Source organism: Tursiops truncatus, chromosome 15 (assembly GCF_011762595.2).
Source record: "Tursiops truncatus isolate mTurTru1 chromosome 15, mTurTru1.mat.Y, whole genome shotgun sequence".
Taxonomy (NCBI): domain Eukaryota; kingdom Metazoa; phylum Chordata; class Mammalia; order Artiodactyla; family Delphinidae; genus Tursiops; species Tursiops truncatus.
In genome coordinates this window covers 29,139,588-29,157,664 of record NC_047048.1, presented here as the reverse complement: position 1 = coordinate 29,157,664, position 18,077 = coordinate 29,139,588, and the positions used below count along the sequence as shown (strand labels likewise).

The window sequence follows — 18,077 nt, the reverse complement described above, 5'->3', positions numbered from 1 at the left end:
CCTAGGGAGTTTTAAAAATCCAGGCTCCTGGATTTCACACTAGACCTACGGAATCTACCCCTGGGCAAGATGTAGGTACAAGCATTTTAACAAGTTCCCAAGTCGGTCTTGGGCTGCAGTGAGCTTGTTGGGTGATACTTGGGAGTCAGTGCTTTGTACAACCTGCCGCAAAGGAAGACACGATAGGTCCAATGAATGAAATATTCTGGGGATCAACATGGATGGCGTTTGTAGGCACACGGGCTCCCAGAATCAGAGTTGGAAAATAATTTAGAGGTCTCTTTAAGGTCATATTTATTTATTCATTTACCCTTTCATGGATTCAAACAGAAGATCTGCAGCACTGAGCAAGTGCCAGGCCCATGTTCCTGCCACTTGACAGCAGAGGGAAGAGGGAGACCCAACACTGAGTCAACCAACAGACCCACGGGACTGCCGGGAATTGTTCTGAGTATCCCAGATGAGAGATCATCTGGTCTTAGCGTGAATACAGAGAACACCAAACTAGAAACGTCATTTTCTTCCTTTAAAGACAGGCATTAGGGGGTCTGCATTTCAAGACTAAAAGAGCCAATGTGTGCCTCCCGAAGTCATTGCCCCCAGGCTGCATGTAGACAAATGTCCCGTCCAGGACAAAAAGGGCAAAGCAGACTTGGGGACCGGCTGGGGTCCCATGACCACATCAGCACCTTCTCTTTCCTTCCAGTTCTCATACCCTAGATGTGGAAATGACAAACTTGTTAATTGAGAAACCCAAACTCTTAATATTCAGCATGATCTTACCCCTTTGTAGGGAATTACTCTGGTTCCCAGGTTGTTGGTGAGCACTCAAAGCTATGAAAGCAAAGGAAAGAGGCTTTAGTGAGGAAAACTGAGCTTATAAAATATTGGATGGAAAATGCTGCTTGTTGGGTTTATAAGTGTAGGTAGGTCACTGTGTAATCATTTAGTCGGGAAAGATCTTTCCCACTCTGTCAGAAATCACTGCTTCCCAGAATCAGCACTGTTCTCACGTTCCGGGAAGAGAGTCTGAAAGGTCGCGTTTTTCTTGATGGAGGACAGCATCGTGGGAGCTGGGTATCGCAGAAGCCGAGGCCACACGGGTGGTGTGATCTGGCTGCTCTGCGGATGCCTTTGTTCAGGTGCACACACGTGTGCTGGGCGTGCAACCAGAGGATGACATGCATTCCCACGTGTAGAAGCAGACCACTGACACTTTCCCATTCTCTCCCCAGCTTCTTCCTGGAGAAGAACATGTTCGTCTTCTTCTTGAACATCCTGCGGCAGAAGTCAGGCCGCTACGTGTGCGTTCAGCTGCTGCAGACCTTGAACATCCTCTTCGAGAATATCAGTCACGAGACCTCACTTTGTAAGGACAGTCCTGACACTTGCCTCTGCACCTCTGAGTGTCAGCTGCGTGTCGTTTGCCGTGGCATTCATGTTGCTGTTTGAATGTCTGTGCTTACTGTGTGTCTTGGTGTGCTTGGGCTGCCATAGCAAACTACCCAGCTGGGCAGCTTAGACGACAGAAATTTATTTTCTCATAGTTCTGTAGGCTGGAAGTCCAAGATCATGGTGCCATCAGGGTTTCTGGTGAGGCCTCTCTTCCTGGTTTGCAAATGGCCACATTCTCTTTGTGTCCTCATGTGTTCTTTCCTCTGTGCACATGGAGAGAGGGAGAGTTTTGGTTTCTCTTCCTTTTCTTCGAAGGACACCAGTCTTCTCGGATCAGGGCCCCACCCTATGACCTCATTTAACCTTAATTACCTCCTGAAAGGCTGCATCTCCAAATACAGTCACCGAAGGGTGTGGCTTTGGCCCCTGACCTGCCTGCTTCAGTCCCACTGCCCGACTGACAAGGGTGTGACTCAGAGCCTCTTCCCGGCCCTCGATCTTGTCTGAAACAACCAACCTGCGAGGCAGGTGCTGTCAGTGCCCTCATTTAACACCTAGAGAGTTTGAGTCACTGGCCCCAGGTGACAGCTCTAGCAAGCAGGAATTGAGAATGGGTTTCAGCCCAGGTGAGCTAGCTCAGTGGTCCTCAGCTGGGGGTGACTGTGCTCCCAGTGGACATTTGTCAGTGTCTGGAGACATTCCTGGGGGGCGGGTGCTACTGGCATCTAGTGGGTAGAGACCAGGGACAACACACAGGACAGCCCCCAACAATAAAGGATTAGTTAGCCCAAAATGTCAACAGTGCCGAGGGTTAGAAACCCTGGTTTAGCTCCTAATCATCCGGGCTTGATCACGAGTTTTATTTTCCAAGATGACTGCACCAAGCCCCAGGCCCTGCCTGCAGGAAGCAGGGAAGAGAAGACAAGTGATGGAATGTCTATGCCACAGGCAGGCCCTAGGTCCCCAAGACAGGTTTTAAAAAGTTTTTGATGGGTGGAGAGAGGTAGAGATGGTGGCATTCCTCCTGAGGAGGGAGGAGGGAGGGATAGGAAAGAGCTGCAGAGTGATGGCCACTAGATGGTGCTGCTGTCCCAGGAGACTCTCCTTACGCGCTTCCCCACGTCTGTGAGTTGCCAAATGTGAGTTGACTCACTCTCCCTGAGTGGTTTCCCAACAGCTTTTGTTACCCTGGATATCAGTTGCATGTGGTTTCTGAAAACTCCGAGAGGGGAAGACCCAGCTCGCTGGTACGGGCCATGGACTCAGACCCAAGCAGTTCTGAGCCCTGGTTCTGCCGCAAACACCCCAGGTGTATTCTGGGGAGTGAACTGTCCAAGCTGCAGTTTCTGCATCTGTGAAGGAGAGATAATGCTAGTACCTGGTGATTAGAGTGGTTTGAGGATTGAGTGTGACAGTGGGTGTGCAGAGTGTAGGATCGGGTCTGGCAGGTGGAAGTGTCCAGTTAGAGTTGGTTTTATCATGAAATCCAGCATTCCCCCAAATGACTGTTTTCTGATAACCCAGCTAACCCCAGGGCTACTGGATTGAAGAGGGGGTTGAAAATTCTGGGCTTTCTGGATCATGTGGCCTTTCTTATACTAGGACTAAAAAGGGTGCTGTGCTATAAGAAAACCCAGGCAGATGCTGCTGGCCATACAGGGGAGTGCTTTCATAAGGCCTGCCAAAGCAGCAGAAATTACTCACAGTTTACAGAACTTGGATGTATGGGGGTGAGAAGGATGGGTGAGTTTTGCTTTTTTTTTTATTTTCTAATTATAGAGAGAAAATGTCCTCATTATAAAACAACAACAACAACAAAAATCAAACATTAAAAAACTGTAGAAAGCAAAAGTTCTATAGAATCTCACCCTAAAAGTTCAGTGGACACATACCATTTTGCTGTTTGTTTTATTTTTCCCAACTTACTAGCGTATCTTAGATTTTTCATATTGTCCGTTCATGCATCCCTACCTTGTTTGGTTTAAGAGCTGCGTCTTGCTGGGCCATAACTTATTTAACGTGACCATGGGCGTTTAGGTGGTTTCCGGGTTTTCATTATTACAAGCAGCCATTTCACGAGTGCACCTGTTGCCTGTTGGGTTTGGTGACCTACGTGACAGAAGGCCTGAGAGCCTGAGATTACTTATAGACTCCTGGGTTTATTATAAAAAGAGACCACAGAAAGCTGGCCACACAGTAAGGGGGTAGTAGAAAAATCCCAGTCGATTAATAGAGGCATCTCCGCCACCCCCATGGTGGCCTCACCAACCACAGAGTCATGTCGTGGAGGCCCTGGTAAAGTCCCTGCTGGGGAAGGATGGGAGCGTGTGGCTCTTCCACTTCAAGACTGCAGCCGAGAAGCCCGAGCTTGCACATCTCAAGCTGCCAGCATAGGCGTCTGTGCCCCTGGTGGCCCGGCAGCCACTAGCCAGTCACAGTGGGGCTAACATTCCTTCTCCGGCAAGCCCATTCATCCCCAGCCAACCACAGCTGGCAAGACAGCATGAAAAGAAGTGCTCGAGGCATCAGCATCACCTGGCTGGTTGTTACAGGTGTGGATTCTGGGTGGGTAGATTGTGGACTGTTCAAGGAACAGGATACTATATAGGAGGAAGGAAGAAAAAGGAATGCACTGCTAGCACACATGCAGCAACATGGATAACTGAGATGTGGTGATGAGTGAAAGAGGCCAGACACCAGAGGGAGCTTCCTGTATGAGTCCATGTATATGAAGTTCAAGATCAGGCAAAGCGAGTCTGTGGTGCTGGAAGTTAGGCTAGGGGCTGGCTTTGGGAAGAGAGTATTGACGGGGTAGGGGTGTGAGGGACCTTTCGGGGAGCTGGAAATGCACTGCCTGATCTGGGTGGTGTATTTATTTGCAAAAATTCATCAAGCTGGACACCTAAGGTTTGTGAGATGTGTGCGTGTGTGTGTATATACATATATATATGTATATATACACACACACACAGGTATGAGTACTTAAGATTCATATATATGTACATTTTCACATATATCAAGCTTTAGATTTGTGATATATGTAACTTCATTTTTTTTACAAGATATTAAATATAGTTCCTTGTGGTATACAGTAGGTCTTTGTTATTTATTTTATATATAGTCACGTGTATCTGTTAATCTCAAGCTCCTAATTTATCCCTCCCCCACCCCCCTTTCCCCTTTGGTAACCATAAGTTTGTTTTCTATGTCTGTGAGTCTGTTTCTATTTTGTAAATAAGTTCATTTGTATCATTTTTTTAGATTCCACATATAAGTGATATTATAGGGTATTTGTCTTTCTCTGTGTGACTTAATTCACTTAGTATGAAAATTTCTAGGTCCATCCTTGTTGCTACAAATGGCAGTATTTCATTCTTTTTTATGGCTGAGTAATATTCCTGTGTGTGTGTGTGTGTGTGTGTGTGTGTGTGTGTGTGTGTGTGTGTGTGTGTGTATGTATCTATCTCACATCATCTTTATCCATTCATCTGTTGATGGACACTTAGATTGCTTCCATGTCTTGGCTTTTGTAAATAGTGCTGCTGTGAACGTTGGGGTGCATGTGTCTTTTTGAATTAGAGTTTTCATCTTTTCCAGGTATATGCTGCACAGGAGTGGAATTGCTGGGTCATATGCTAGTTCTATTTTTAGTTTGTTAAAGAACCTCCATACTGTCCTCCATAGTGGCTGCACCAATATACATTCCCACCAACAGTGTAGGAGGGTTCCCTTTTCTCCACACCTTCTCCAGGGTTTGTTATTTGTAGACTTTTTGATGATTGACATTCTGACTGGAGTGAGGTGATACCTCGTTGTAGTTTTGATTTGCATTTCTCTAATTAGCAACGTTGAACATCTTTTCATGTGGCTGTTGGCCATCTGTATGTCTTCTGCCCAATTTTTGATTTGGTTGTTTGTTTTTTTGATATTGAGCTGTGTGAGCTGTTTGTATATTTTGGAAGTTAAGCCCTTGTTGGTCACACTGTTTGCAAATATTTTCTCCCGTTCCATAGGTTGTCTTTCGTTTTGTTTATGGTTTCTTCTGCTGTGCAAAAGCTTATGAGTTTGGTTAGGTCCCATTTGTTTGTTTTTTCTTTTATTTCTGTTGCTTTGGGAGACTGACCTAAGAAAACACTGGTATGATTTATGTCAGAGAATGTTTTGCCTATGATTTCTTCTAGGAGTTTTATGGTGTCATGTCTTATATTTAAGTGTTTAAGCCATTTTGAGTTTATTTTTGTATATGGTGAGAGGGTATGTTCTAACTTCACTGATTTACATGCGGCTGTCCAGCTTTCTCAACACCACTTGCTGAAGAGACTGTCTTTTCTCCATTGTATTTCTTGCCTCCTTTGTTGAAGGTTAATTGACTGTAGGTGTGTGAGTTTATTTCTGGGATCTCTGTTCTGTTCCATTGATCCATATGTCTGTTTTTAGGCCAATACCACACTGTTTTGATTACTGTAGCTTTGTAGTATTGTCTGAAGTCTGGGAAGGTTATGCCTCCAGCTTTGTTCTTTTCCCTCAGGATTACTTTGGCAATTCTGGGTCTTTTGTGGTTCCATATAAATTTCAGGATTATTTGTTTTAGTTCTGTGAAAGATGTCATGGGTAATTTGATAGGGATCACATTAAATCTATAGATTGCTTTGGGTAGTATGGCCATTTCAACAATACTAATTCTTCAGTCCAAGAGCATGGGATATCTTTCCATTTCTTTAAAGCATCTTCAGTTTCTTCTCTCAATGTTTTATAGTTCTCAGCGTATAAGTCTTTCATCTCCTTGGTCAGGTTTATTCCTAGGTATTTTATTATTATTTTTTTGACATGATTTTAAAAGGGATTGTCTTTTTTTTTTTTAACTTTCTCCTTCTTATATTTCATTTTAGTGTAAAGACATGCAACAGAGTTCTGTATGTTAATCTTGTATCCTGCTACCTTGCTGAGTTCATTTATCAGTTCTAATAGTTTTTGTATGGAATCTTGACGGTTTTCTTTAGAGAGTATCATGTCATCTGCATATAATGACAGTTTTACCTCTTCCTTTCCAATTTGGATGCCTTTTATTTCTTTTTCTTTTCTGATTGTTGTGGCTAAGACTTCCAATACTATGTTGAATAGAAGTGGTGAGAGTGGGCATCCTTGTCTTGTTCTAGAATTTAGTGGGAAGGCTTTCAGCTTTTCACCATTGAGTATCATGTTGGCTGTGGGTTTGTCATAAGTGGCTTTAATTATGTTGAGATATGTTCCCTCTGTACCCACTTTGGTGAGAGTTTTTATCATGAATGGATGTTGAATTTTATCAAACGCTTTTCCCACATCTAATCATCTATCATCTGCGATGATTACGATGATTACGTGGCTTTTGTCTTTTCTTTTGTTGATGTGGTATATCACAGTGATTGATTTGCATGTGTTGAATCATCCTTGTGACCCTGGGATGAATCCAACTTGATCATGGTGTATGATCTTTTTTATATGTTGTTGGATTCAGTTTGTTGAGGATTTTTGCATCTATATTCATCAAAGACACTTGCCTGTAATTTTCTTTTTTGTTAGTGTCTTTGTCTGATTTTGGTATTAGGGTCATGGTGGCATCATAGAATGACTTTGGGAATGTTCCCTTCTCTACAGTCTTTTGGAAGAGTTTGAGGAGGATCACTGTAAGTTCTTCTTTTTATGTTTGGTAGAATTCCCCAGTGAAGCCATCTGGTCCTGGACCTTTGTTTGCAGGGAGTCTTTTTTGTTTGGTTGGTTGTTTTTTTAATTACAGATTTTATTTCACTTCTAGTGATCGGTCTGTTCAAATTATCTATTTCTTCTTTTTTTTTTTTTTTTTTGCGGTGCGCGGGCCTCTCACTGTTGTGGCCTCTCCCGTTGCAGAGCACAGACTCTGGACGCGCAGGCTCAGCGGCCATGGCTCACAGGCCCAGCCGCTCCACGGCATATGGGATCTTCCCGGACCGGGGCACGAACCCGTGTCCCCTGCTTCGGCAGGCGGACTCTCAACCACTGTGCCACCAGGGAAGCCCTATCTATTTCTTCTTGATTCAGTTTTGGTGGGCTGTATGTTTCTAGAAACTTGTCCATTTCTTCTAGGTTGTCCATTTTGTTGGCATATAACTCTTCACAGTATTCTCTTATGTTTTTTTTGTTTTTCTGCAGTATCGGTTGTTATTTCTCTTCTTTCATTTCTTATTTTCTTATTTGGGTTCTCTCTCTTTTCTTCTTGGTGAGCCTAGTCAGAGGTTTGTTGATTTTGTTTATCCTTTCAAAAAACTAGCTCTTGGTTTTATAGATATTTTTTTCCTATTGTTTTCTTTATCTTTTATTTATTTCCTCTCTGATCTTTATTATTTCCTTCCTTCTGCTGACTTTAGGTTTTGTTTTTTCTTCTTGTTCTTTTAGGTGGTAGGTTACGTTGGTTTTGTTTGTTTTTTTTTTTTTTTAAAGATTTTTCTTGTTTTTTTGAGGAAGGGCTGTATCGCTATGAGCTTCCTTCTTAGGACTGCTTTTGCTGCATCCCATAGATTTTGTATAGTGTGTGTAACCTCATTTTTAAACATATTAAAATTCTTAGGACCCCACTTCAGATCTACTGCCTCCTCTCTTAACGTGGGCCCCAAGATTGACCTCAGGAATTGTTATAATTAGGAGATTTTGAAAACTACAGACATGACGTCCTACCTGCAAAGCCTGCTCTGAGACTGTGTTCTGAGGAGCACCCAGCCCACGCTGTGGCCCATCTCATGACCCGTGCTCCTGGATGGCTCTTAGTGTTGTGTTTGGTGATTCTAGCCTTTTCAGTATACTGTGATTGGCCTAAGTTAGGTACCTCTTTGGCACCAAATAAAACTTAACGGTTTATTTCTGTTCCCCCCAAGGACAACAGTCATGGTAACCGGAGGACTGGTGGTGGAGGTTAGGAATCTCCAAGCTTTAGTGAGAAGATGAGGGGCGGCAGCTCATGTGATTGGGTGCTCCCTCTGTGCTCCTCCGGCCCTCAGTGCTTTTTGTGCATTATCTCCTTTAATCCTCACAATGCCCTGCCCCACGAGGAAGGTCCTCTTGTTCCTGTTTTCAGACAGGGAAGCTGGGGCAGGTAAGTGTCTTGCCCAAGGTCACCCAGCTAGGAAGTGACAGAGGCAGTGTGGGTCCAAGTTTACCTTTGAACCCAGTGCCTCTGAGATATGAGCATGACAGGAAGCCCTGCAGGGCTTCTTAACACACGGAGTGCTGGGCCCTCCCAGAGATCTGAGTGGGAGGCCAGGGCTGAGGCCCAAGCCTCCGCACGTCTGACAAGCTCCTGTGCTGCCGGTCCCACGACCAGACTTTGAGTAGCAAGGCTGTGCCCCATCCTGCTCCCCTGCCTCACTGCGTCTGCCCGTGGTACATGTGTGGGTCACGTCCTGCCTTTCCCTGTCAGTGGGGAGGCAGCTGGGATGGTGCAGAGCTCACAGGCTGGCAGCCCGAAAGGCAGACAGTGGGCATGGCAGCACTGGCTTCGCAGGGTGTCTGGTAAGGACTCAGAGGATAACGTGTCTGGCCAGGGCCCAAGACCAAGATTGCAGACAGTGGGCCCATGGGTCGCAGTGGGTCTGTAGACCCATTTTCACTGGCCAGCACAGCTTTCAGAATGAGTTGATCTAGTGGCTGACATTTCAACATCCAAGATACAGCATTATGATCTGTGTTTTCCAGCTTCCTTTGCACAGTTGGAAGCTCTCACCACGCTGGGCCTGCACTTCTGCAGGGGCTGGGCCCTGGGAGCTTAGCAGGGGTAGCCGCTCTCCTGTGGCTCCAGTGCCCACAGGGCCTCGTCATCCAGTTTTCATCCTTGGCCCCCATTAGTGCATGGTATTAACACAGGACATCGGACCTGAGTTTGAATTCCATCTCTGACTTACTGTCTCTGTGTCCTCGGGCAGGTAATTAGCCTTAGTTTTTACTCATCTGCAAAATGAGGAAAACAAGGCCCACTCTGCAGCATCATCATGACAGTGAATGATAATGTAAAGCAGTCAGCCTGGTGCTGGGCAGGTAGTGGAGGTTCAGCCTCAAGTGGCCTTTATGAAATCATGTTGCCTTATGGGAAGGAAAAAACCACACGGAGCCCTTTGTGGCATTCGAGGGTGACAGTGTGACTTTTGATGGCAAAATGGGGCCAGCTTTTATAAGATACAGTGCAGCTTACCCTCATCCGTGGGTGGTTTGTGAAAATACCCAAATACCAGCTCGTCTGCCCCACCCCCTGGCTCTCTTGTTGAACTCTGCCAGCAACGAAAGAAAATGCTCAAGTGTTCTTTTCTGTGGTGTGGGAGGCAGGGTGACCCGACTTTTCTCTGGCATTGCTCTTGAACTTTCTAGTGACTACACCTGGTGGCTGATTTCTTTGCTGGTTAAAGGTTAAGCTGCTCCCTATTAACTTGACTGGTTCAAGTACTGATACATTCTCATGGTCATCTGCGTGTTCCTGGACTTTCTCTGCTTGCCTTTCCTCCAGCATGAATTAACTAACCTGTTTTCTTTTGTGTTTTTTTTTCTCCCTCTAGATTATTTGCTCTCTAATAACTATGTAAATTCTATCATTGTCCATAAGTTTGACTTTTCTGATGAGGAGATTATGGCATATTATATATCGTTCCTGAAAACGCTTTCGTTAAAACTCAACAACCACACGGTCCATTTCTTTTACAATGAGGTAAGTAATTGCAGAGGGGCACATTTGGGTGGAAAGCTAGACAATCAGAGCAGCCCCTTTGGTCTGGGTGGCCTCTGTTTACAAAGCACTTATGCATTCACTGTTTCCTCATTTTCATAGCAACACTGTTTGACCTTGGCATGCTTTAAATTTCTTTTTTATTTAACAAGCTACCTTTTCCGTTTTTAATGTAAAATGCAATTTGCACTACCTGAGAGCATGATACTCTTGGTAGGGAGAAGTGCCCAGAAATTAACTTGGGGTCGTGTTCCTCTGTTGGCAAAACAGGAACTCCAGTCAGGCCCAGCTTTGCCACTTCCCTGCTGTGTGACCTTAGAGAAGTCCCAGTCCTCTGAACCTCAGTTTCCTCATCTGAGAAATGGGGATGTTAGTTTCTACCTTGGAGGGTTTTCCAGGGGTTGAATTAAATAAGCTGATGTCTTCAAAGCAACTAGTATATACCTGGCTCCCTAAAACTGTACCCATTGCCATTCCTTATAAGCTAAAATCCCTGGTATTCCTTGAGAGAATCACTAACAATTTAAATAAATAAGTAACTGTTGTTCTCACAATGAAGAGGAGCTTGAACAATCAGGTCAATTTATCTCACATTCCAAAAGGTACAGATGCTGGCTGTCTTGGGGCTGGCTCATCCTGTGGCTCGACCACTTCATCAGTGACCCAAGCTTTTCCATCTTCCTACTCTGCTGACCATACAGTTGGCATCTGTCTTGAGGCTCAACCCCTCATGGTCTCAGGATGGCTGCAGGAGCTCCAAACATCACATACTTACATGCCACTGCCGAAAAGCCTGATGAGATCACATCCCTTCTTGTGCCCCCTTCTAACTTTCCAAAAAACTTCTTTCCCAGAAGCCTCCCAGCAGACTTCCTTTCCTGTCTTGCAGGTCAGAGTTCTGTCACATTTCTCTCACAGTGTGTCTGACGTTGGGGAGTGGGCTGGCAGGGCAGTTCTGGCTCAGTCTCTCCGAGGCTGCAGTCATCTGAAGGCTGGGTTAGGGTCGGGGGATCTGCTTCCAAGGTGGCTTGCTCACATGGCTGACCATTTGGTGCTGACCATCGGCGGCAGGCCTTGGTTACACAGGCTCCTCCAGGGTCTGCTTGAGTGTCCTCACAGCACGGCAGCTGGCTTCCCGTAGAACAAACGATCCTAAGAGACCAAGGCAAACTGTAATGCCTTTCAGGACTCGGCCTTGGAAGCCACATGCCATCACTTCCACTGTATCTTTAGGCCGCACAGGCCAGCCCTGACTTAGCGTGAGAGGACGCACAAGTTGTGACTTCAGGAGGAGAGGGTCATTGGGCCATCTTGGAGGCCATGTGCTGTCTGCATGGCAGGTGTCTTCTGATCGGTGGTCACACATGCTGCACAGCCTGTATTTGAAGTCAGACCATAGTCCCAAACATTTCCTCTGAGTTCGGGCAAAATTCATCTAGCTGTCTCCACGGGATGTGGCAGCAGCAGCCTGCACCTTGACTTTCTTTGTCTAGATTTGTAGTGGCGAGAGCTGGCCTCAGAGGGGAGAAGTCCTAGCTGCCAGTCACAAAGTGTGGGGCACTTTGGAAGATGGACATTGTGCGGCCCAGTGCCTGGCACACAGTTGGTGCTCACTAAACGTGTCCAGAGACCAGAGGTGTGCTGTTCGCGTTCTCCCAGAGGCTCTCCCGGGTGGAAGAAAACCCACCTGCAAAGTTCAGACCAGAGAGGGAGCCAGATTGTTCCCCCACTCGGGTGCAACTGGGCTTCTGTGCACCTGGTGGGGAGGGCAGAATGTGGGGATTCTGGGGCCCGAGTGATGCTTCTGGAAGAGTATCCTGCTGATCACCAGAGGAGTGGTAGGAGGCTGATTTTTGAGGTGGACTTAGTTTCCTTTTCTGTGGACCAGTGCAGTAGCTACCACCTGTTACGTGCACATCTGCTTCTAGTGCTCAAAGTGCCGTTGCCTTCATTAGACAGGTGTCACCTCGCTGAAGGTCATGGGTTCCCTCTTCCCCGCCCCTCACTGCCTGGGGGTGCCCTCCAGTCTGATCCGGAGCTATGTGGAAGACTGGCCAGAAGAGGGCAGCAGAGTGCGCCGCAGCGTGCTGTAGCCCGGATCCTGTGTGCCTTTTCCTTGGGGTTCCATCAGTAGAGTTCTTTGGTTCTGAACTGTTTTGATCTGTTCTGCTGACCCCTTTTTAATGGCAGAAGATTCCCGAGACCCTCCTTTTCCATGATAATGTTTACACTTTTAGTGTTTCCAAATAGGGAAATATATATTATAGATTCTGAATGTAGTCAGACTTTGCATTTGCCTTTTATTAGTAGAAGCGGCATCTAATAATAACAACTAGCATTACTACCGAGTGCTCATTAGGTATCAGGTGCCAGGGTAATCACTGTACCTGAAATAGTTTCATTTAATCCCAGCAACCATAAAGTGGGAATTATTATCCTCATTTTACAGATGAAGAATCGGAGGCTTAGAAATATTACATCACACAGCTAAGAAGTGGTAGGAAAGATCATGAACCCAGGCTTGGCATTTCCTGGACCCGCTTCTGTTTCTTCCACGGTCTCACCTTCCCAACCCTCCCCACATTCCCCATTGGGAATGAACCACTGGCTTAAGGGTCACGTGGGTACTTTTTTTTTTTTTTTTGGTCTTTTACTGAAGTCTCTGATAGGATTCAGAAAGCTGGGATAGGGGCCAGCCTGTCTTATGGGTCTGTAACTCATTTTCGGTACTTCTTGTGTTTTAGCACACTAATGACTTCGCCCTGTACACAGAAGCCATCAAATTTTTCAATCACCCCGAAAGTATGGTTAGAATTGCTGTAAGAACCATAACCTTAAACGTCTACAAAGGTAAGGTTCCTTATGAGCTCATGCCTCATCGGGTTTCTAACTTGACTGCTAGTGCTTGCTCTCCTGAGTCCATACAAACAATTCCCTGGTGGTAACAGAGCTCATTTATTGTAGCTGGGGCTGCCTGTCTCATGAAAGGTTGTCATCACTGAACATTTAGCTGCCCCCTTACATAAATTTGTGTGCCACCACCTTCTGCATTTTAAAGCCCAACTCGTTACTGATACACAGAAGTCATGCATGTCCTAAGAGAGGCACATGTGGGACTCGGATCGGCCATGTGATAATTAGGTAAGGCAAAGCTGTCTTTGAAATGTGAGAGTTAAATTCTTGCCTTTGGCCTGTAAAATATACTTCAGTATAGCCAGGGGGTATGTTATCTTTAAATAATGTATGAGAGCATTTCTTGTCGCAAACAGCAGGGGGCAGTATTGCATTCTCAACCGGCTACAAAGCCCAACAACAAATTCCTCCTTTCTCCCAAGAAGTACTTAATGCCCAAATCATTGCCTCCAGGAGAAAGCCCTTCCGTGGCTCCCTGCCTGCACTAGCACAAAGGCTGGCTGGACACGAGTTTCCCGACCTGGAATTGCCCTCCAAGGCTACAGCCTCTCTGCCTAACACCGGGGTTATTTCCCGTGTAGTCACCACCCTAGAGCTGGGATCCCATTTTCTCAGGGACCAATGTTTTGACCTTCATGAGTTATGATGTTATTAATTGAGATGACTCCTAATTGGGAGGGGGCGGGAGCTCCTCGGGGACTCATTCCAGCCTGGTTCTGGGGTTGCCTTAAATTGGAGAGCCTTTGAAGAGCCCAGAGGGGCCCATCCGGGGGTCGCAAACTGAGGACCTGAGGGCCAAATCCAGCTCTCAGACAGGTTTTCATTGGCTTAGATATTTTTTGAAAAAAAATATAGTTGTCAGTATTTAAAACTTGGGAGAGGTTGGGTAACAGTCTGGATTTCTGACTTGAAAATGTAGATGTGGCTGTTTGGGCCCACAGTCCTGCAGGGCAGTGGTGAGCTGACGCGGAGAAGCAGCTTCCCCCTTTGGGGTCAAGGCCTGTGCTGCCCCATTCACCCACTGGGCCGGCTGGCTTCGCTCACCAAGTTATTGTTGGCCAGCCTGTGGGCTTCTGAGTTTGCGACCTGGTCTGACCCCCAGTCTGGCCGCCTCCTGCTCTCTGCTCCCTCTGTTCTCTTCTAACCTGCGTCTTTCTGTCTAGACGCCTCCTGCCCTAGCTCTCTGCCCCTCTGAGCAGCTGTCTCACCCTCCCAGTTCCTAACCCTGTTAACTGTTGTCTGTTTTTTGCCTTTCCTTCAATGACGATTCCCGTGTTCCTTATTCCAGTGTCATGTAAGTTAATAACTTCTGGTTTTCTGCTTTCTTAACTTACCCTTACATGCAAATACAGGAAACTTGCTTGAGAATGGTGTAGTTTTCATTGTAGTCTAGCTAAATGCACTGCTGATAAGTAGGCTTCCTAAAGCACTATTTTTTTTCTTTTTTTTTTGTGGTACGCGGGCCTCTCACTGTTGTAGCCTCTCCCGCTGCGGAGCACAGGCTCCGGACGCGCAGGCTCATAGGCCATGGCTCATGGGCCCAGCCGCTCTGCGGCATGTGGGATCTTCCCGGACCAGGGCACAAACCTGTGTCGCCTGCATCGGCAGGCGGACTCTCAACCACTGCGCCACCAGGGAAGCCCCTAAAGCACTATTAATGTCTACCTTTATTAATTAATTTTATTGATTATAAAAATAACGTAAGAACTACCTTGATGAGTATAGTTTTCTGCATAAAGTAACCATTTTAAAGTATTTCCAGGAAAGACAGAAAAGATTCAGATTATAGTAGAGGGCTTTTTATTGTGGTTTTGTTGTTGTTGTTAATATCCCCCAAGTTATATTTGGTAGCTTGACTTTTTTTTTTCCCCTCTTCTTTTGTGGATTTTCTCAGTGGATAACCAGGCCATGCTGCACTATATCAGAGATAAAACTGCTGTCCCTTACTTCTCCAATTTGGTCTGGTTCATCGGGAGCCACGTGATCGAACTTGACAACTGTGTGCAGACAGATGAGGAGTAAGTGATCCCCCAGGGTGCCTGTTAGGTAGACAGGGTGCTTAGGGGAGAATTCCGTTTTTGTAGAGAAAAAATAAACACTAGAACAAAATTTACCCACCTATGTGTTCGCGGAATATGGACTTCCATACTCTGAAAGGTTCTGCCCATCTTTCCACTTTGCATAACAGTAGGAAGTTGGAAACAACTCAGATACCTCCCAGAGGGGAATAGGGTAAGTGAATCCAGTACATCCATAGATGGGGTGCTAGGCAGCTGGTAAAAAGATGAAGATGATCTGCCACTGGTAAATGGATGAACAAAATATGGTATTTGCATGCAGTGGAATAGTATTTGGCGATAAAAAGGAATGAAGTACTGACACATATACCATGGATGAACCTTGAAAGCATTATGCTCGGTGAAAGGATGCAAGGGACAACCTAGTGTATGATTCCACTTATATGAAATGCCCAGAATAGGCAAATCCCTAGAAACAGTAGATTAGTGGTTTCCTAGGGCTGGAGGAGGGGTGTGTGGGGGAAATGAATATACTAAAACACATTGAATTGTGTACTTTGGGTGACGTTTTTGGTATGTGAATTATATTTCAGTAAATCTGTTAAAAAAAAATTAAGTTGGTGATGAATATAAGTTCCAGAACAGGATTTCTCAGACTCTGCACTATTGATCTTTCGAACTAGGGAATTCTTTGTGTGGGGCTGTCCTATGCGTTGTAGGGTGTTTAGCAGCATCCCTGGCCTCCACCCACTAGATGCCAGTAGCACCCCCTTTCCAATTGTGAAGACCAAAAATGTTTCCAGACACTGCCAGACGTCTCCCTTAAGGAAAAATTGTATCAGTTGAGAACCACTGCCCCAGGGTGACAGCTTCGCACAGATCTGGTAAGAGGCACACCTAGATGGGGTCAGGACGATGAAGGGACTCAGGAAGGAGGTCTCCTGGGGGCAGAGGGCTAGAGAGAGAGAAAATATTAGCTTCCATATTGGGAAAGAAGCAAGGTGAGGTGGATGGCAGATCTGATGGGGCATTTGGGAGGATAAGGACCCATATAGATATGGATAGTCATGGATATGAGGCATAACGAGACACAACTCCAGAAAGAACAGAAAGTTATACGAGGAAGGAAGTGAACTCCTGGTCCTCCCTGGGGCTCTGCAGTGAATGATTATAATGTCAACACCAGTTGCTGATGACTGCCGGGTGGGGACGGGTGGAGGGAACACAATGAAAGGAGGTCATTATGTAACATCTAAAATGGCTCAGTCGCAAAATAGAGGTCCTTGTCGATTTTATAGAAATACAGGAGGAACTATCCACAGAAACACCTAAAAGAGTTGAAAACCGCTTCCTCTGGAGAGTGGACAGGGGTTGGGGAGGCGAGGCCAGGAGCAGCTGTGTTTTATTATCAGCTCATCAGTACTATTCGATTTTTAAATCCATCTGCATGTATTACTTAGATATTTTTTAAACTAAAGGTTTAAAAAGTGAAGTGCATTAATGATCCTGCTGGAGGAAAATGAACACAGTATCTTATTAAGTGCGGGGGAGGGGTTGCAAAACATTGTGTATAAATAAATGTTCTGGGTCTCATGGGAGGTAGATTCATGGGTGCTCATTATAGTATTAGGCTTTACAATGTGTATTTGCTATAAATATTTACTAAACATCTTATTAAAGCATAATAAGGAATAATTATCCAAAATTATGTAAAAGAAGCAAATTTTTTTTTTTAAAGCATATGTGATTAGATTGATAGACATGTAACACCTGCCTTTTAGATGTGACTATAGGGACGTGGAAATAACGTAATATTATCTGTTAGTGGTGGGACTAGGAGACTTTGATTTCTTTTTGCTTTTATTTTCTTCGTCTGTCTTCTACAATGACCATCTATTACTTGAATAATAATCATAATAAAAATAAAAGGTCTTATGGTAGCTAGATTGCTCTTTGCAACCGACAGCACTTAGGGGGAGGTGAAAGTGCCCCATCGGTGTTTCAAGGCTTCGTCCTTGGCAGAGACCGATCCACTCTTCACTGGAAGCAGGCAGGGCCTCCTGGGCTTGGGGTGGGCTGTCACGTCCTTGCACTGTGCCCCCCATACGGACGGGGCCTGTGGGTCGGACGCGGCTGCTGAGGCCTGCTTCTCTCTTCAGAACTCCCCTGGAGCATTTTAATTATCGCGGATTTGTTGTTCCATTGATGCTGCTGATCTTGGGAGCCAAGGGATCTTGCCACTTGGACCAGTGGCTGCTCTTGCTTGAAATGGCTTGCTAAGAGCTTCATTGGGTTTTGCTTTGTTTACCCCTTTTGTTTTGGGCTGTTGTGGTGATGGTGGGGTGAGTTGTACTGAGGCCCCCGGAAAGTGGGGGGACCCCATGAGTCCCCTAAGATCGAATGAAGCAGACCTGTCCATCCTCTCTTTCTGAAATCCACTGGTCGGGCCAGGATGGGTGTCTCTCGGGACTGGCTCAGGTATTCGTTTGTGAATGAAGTGCCACCTGCGACCTCAGTCTCAGGCCATTGGTTCTAGGCTCTGAGCTTTGGCGTCCGGGCTGAGATGGGCATTTCTCCCGGCAGGCATCGGAATCGGGGGAAGCTGAGTGACCTGGTGGCTGAGCATCTGGACCACCTGCACTATCTCAATGACATCCTGATCATTAACTGCGAGTTCCTCAACGACGTGCTCACAGACCACCTGCTCAACAGGCTCTTCCTGCCGCTCTACGTGTACTCGCTGGAGAACCAGGACAAGGTGGGCCGGGCTGAGGGTCGTCTGTAGGAGGGGAAGAGCAGTCACCCCAACAGGACGGGGCTTTGCAAGGGACCAAGCCTTTGAGCCTGAGGGAGATTCTTTTCAAAGCACGCTGGCTTCCCTTTCCTTTCCTCTTATTTCCTGAGAGGGGGTGGAAGGAGAGGGAGAGAGAGACAGAGTATATGTGTGTGCGTGTGTGTGTGTGGACTGTAAATGAATGAGAAAAGATTACTGACATCAGAAGGAAACAGGAAACCTCTACAGATTCAGGCTT

At 45.9% G+C, this 18,077-nt stretch overlaps 1 protein-coding gene across 7 annotated transcripts in view; it reads left to right on the top strand.

Moving 5' to 3' along the window:
* CLEC16A (C-type lectin domain containing 16A) overlaps window positions 1-18,077 on the top strand; it is a 209,475-nt gene that overhangs the window by 15,472 nt on the left and 175,926 nt on the right. For all 7 annotated transcript variants that reach the window (XR_012326118.1, XM_033840754.2, XM_073792306.1 and 4 more), the window contains exons 3-7: window positions 1,236-1,369; window positions 9,948-10,096; window positions 12,859-12,964; window positions 14,922-15,045; window positions 17,629-17,803. Coding sequence is in view for 6 of the 7 variants with exons in the window: in XM_033840754.2 (XP_033696645.1) it covers window positions 1,236-1,369; window positions 9,948-10,096; window positions 12,859-12,964; window positions 14,922-15,045; window positions 17,629-17,803 (688 nt within the window). In the remaining variant the exon portion in view is untranslated. The remainder of the gene's footprint in view (window positions 1-1,235; window positions 1,370-9,947; window positions 10,097-12,858; window positions 12,965-14,921; window positions 15,046-17,628; window positions 17,804-18,077) is intronic.